The following is a 2,835-nucleotide window of genomic DNA, read 5'->3' on the forward strand; positions in this document are numbered from 1 at the left end:
CCCAATCATCCAAATAGACTCTAAGATATCTCACTACCTTAAAAGTTCTGTCGCAGGTCATATGTTCTGTGGCTTGCTATATGTATGCAACCTTGTCATTTTTCATGTTCTGTGGTATGCATGCACAGTCATATAGGTCAACAATTTTCACTGCCTATTTAAGGAAATAAGCTCATTCAAGTAAGAAAGACTCTTTATAACAATAAAAACAGTAATGCTGTCACATGGAGATCACACAGCTAAAACAAAATAAATTCACCACGCATCAATATGGGAAGCCATAAGCAAAACATCGCCAATGGGGATGAAAATGAGACTGAAATGTGCAATTACCAAGATCACCTACAAAAGGATGGTGCCCAATAACATGTCCCAATCTATAAACGACATTAAATGCCCGATAGCATAACGGAAAGTCATAAGACTTTGAGATCAGCAGAAGTAACGTTTTATTTTATTTCCAAACCTTTTATTTCTCCATAAAAGCACTATTTTAATTGCAAAGACGCAATAATTTTTTATACCACGAGCACAAAGGCAGGCTTGCAATAGTGCACATAGATATCTGGCAGCAGAGTCTTCTACCCTAAAAGCAACATCTAATTACCTCAGCGATATATCATTCTGATGGGCACGTAAGGAGTAGCAATTAACCACAGAGGCGACTTCAAGCCCACGGCTGCCGCAAAGGACTCGGTCATGTCCAAATCATTGGTGCCCATCCCATTAGGGGGCTTCCAATCAAAATAGTACTAGAGTAGGTTGGCCAGGGCCATCTCCACCTGGGCCAAGCCAAAGGTCATCGCCGGGCAAATCCTCCTGCCTGCACCAAAAGGCATGTACTCAAAGTTGCCACCTTTGTAGTCCACCGAGCTGCCATCGAATCGCTCAGGCCTAAAGCTCTCCGGGTCCTCCCAATACCTCGGATCCGTTGCCGCAGCCCATGCGTTGACGATAATCCTGCTCCCTGCAGGGATATTGTAGCCGTCTACTTGGCATGTCTCACGGCAGACTCTCGGCAGGAGCAGCGGACCTGGCTGGTGCAATCTCAGAGACTCTTGGATCACCAACTTCATGTAATGGAATTTATTGATATCTTCCTCCTCGATCCTGGCCTTCCCCTTCAAAGCTTGCCTTACCTCTGCTTGAACCTTCTCCATTATCTCGGGGTGTCTCATTAACTCTGCCATCGTCCATTCCAGCGTCGTCACTGATGTCTCATTAACATTTTTTTAAGCTTGAGCTCACTCCACTGAGAGTGTCAATAAAGCTTAACGAGGGGAATAGATCAGCTACGCTAAATCCGGAGAGAAATTCAAGGAGTTTCTTCAATGTTGAGATGAATCTCGGCCCATGCTTGCATTTTGTACCAAATGTCACCATCGAGGTCATAGTATTGGATGTCAGGAGAAACATCTCACTGAGGTTAACTGGGGAATTGTTCATCGTGGAGGTATATCTCACCAGGTTGGACATCACCTCTTGTCGATGTGTGCTGAAGGACTTGACACGCTTTGCACTCGGTAGTTCGATAACGCATATCTTCCGCAGCTGCCGCCAGTAGCTACCGTAGGGCGCGAAGACGATGCCAGAGCCGTCATAAAACGCCTTGGAAGCTAGTATTTTGTCCCGCGACGCGAAGATGAGATCGTGGGTCTTCAGGATCTCTCTTGCCATCTCCGGGGAGGAGACGATAATGTGATCGACTTGTCCGAGCCTGAGGTGCATGAGAGGGCCATGCTGCCGCGACAGCTCACGGAGGGCCCGGTGAGGAAGAGGTCCGAGCAAGTGGTGGAGGTGACCTATGATAGGGAGCTTCCATGGGCTCGGAGGCAGCTTTCGTGTTGCTGTGGATTTGGTTAACTTTATCACTATGAGTTAAGAGGAGGAAGGCGGAAAGGAAGGGTAAGGAAGGGAGCTGGAGTTGTGATGGGTTAGAGAGAGAAAGAGGAGAGAGAGAGAGCTGCATCAACATTCGTGCGACCTGTGAGGCATTTCGTCGAACAGGTGTGGGTCGCGAAGATGGTTGGAATCGAGTCGATGGGCAAGGAGCCTTTGGAAGCTGAGGAGGTGAGGCGCCGAGTTCCCCCTAGTGCGGCAAAGGGTCCATCATGGGCGGAGGTGACTAGGGGTTCGACAAGGCCGGCAATGTGGACCAACGATCGGATCTCCGATGAAGAGCTAGGAGCACTGCAGAGGACGGTCTTCGAGGTACCGACAGAGCTGCTGGAGAAGATGAGGAGTGCATGGCGTAGCACAACGGTATTCATGTGGAGCATTGGAAGGAAGGTACCAGTCGAATGGGTGGCGAGAGAGGTGCGACGGAGGGGAAACTTGACTTATGAGGTGGAGTGTTTCACTATGTCGGATGGTGTTCTCACAGTCCGGTTTGCTTGTGAGAAGGATCGGGATGCCGCTATGGTGTGTGGTCCGTGGTTGGTGGCTGGACAACTTTTTGTTATGGAGAGATGGAGGCCAAACTACATCACCGGAGCATCAAAGGCCGGGAGAGTGGTGGTGTGGCTACAACTCCCCCGTTTACCCCTGGACTATTGGGAGAAGGAGATCATACTCGGATTGGCGGCGAAGGCAGGGAGACCCTTGGCTTTAGACGGCGCCACGGATCAGGGGAAGAAGCGGGGCTTCGGAATGGTGAAAATCGAGCTGGATATCAACGTACCTCTCAAGCCAGGTATGTTTGTCAATGGGGTTGTGGAGGGGTGCGAGGGGAAATTCTGGCATGCATTCGTGTATGAAAACCTGCCAGAATATTGCTTCAGATGTGGACGTGTTGGCCATGGAAGGGCCAACTATGCTTCAAACCCTGTTGCGGCA

The 2,835-nt window shown here is 49.4% G+C and overlaps 2 protein-coding genes across 2 annotated transcripts; both read right to left on the minus strand.

Moving 5' to 3' along the window:
* Positions 1 to 425: 425 nt before the first annotated feature.
* LOC103698752 (alpha-humulene 10-hydroxylase-like) lies at positions 426 to 1,210 on the minus strand. The gene has a single exon (XM_039121144.1). It carries the CDS (start codon positions 1,188 to 1,190, stop codon positions 753 to 755), a length of 438 nt encoding a protein of 145 aa, XP_038977072.1. The 5' UTR covers positions 1,191 to 1,210; the 3' UTR covers positions 426 to 752.
* Positions 1,211 to 1,221: 11 nt separating this feature from the next.
* LOC120103932 (premnaspirodiene oxygenase-like) lies at positions 1,222 to 1,677 on the minus strand. Its single transcript, XM_039121143.1, has one exon. The coding sequence runs from the start codon at positions 1,675 to 1,677 to the stop codon at positions 1,222 to 1,224; it is 456 nt and encodes a 151-aa protein (XP_038977071.1).
* Between the last annotated feature and the right edge of the window lie 1,158 nt (positions 1,678 to 2,835).

This window comes from Phoenix dactylifera, unplaced genomic scaffold (assembly GCF_009389715.1).
Source record: "Phoenix dactylifera cultivar Barhee BC4 unplaced genomic scaffold, palm_55x_up_171113_PBpolish2nd_filt_p 000984F, whole genome shotgun sequence".
NCBI classification, from domain to species: domain Eukaryota; kingdom Viridiplantae; phylum Streptophyta; class Magnoliopsida; order Arecales; family Arecaceae; genus Phoenix; species Phoenix dactylifera.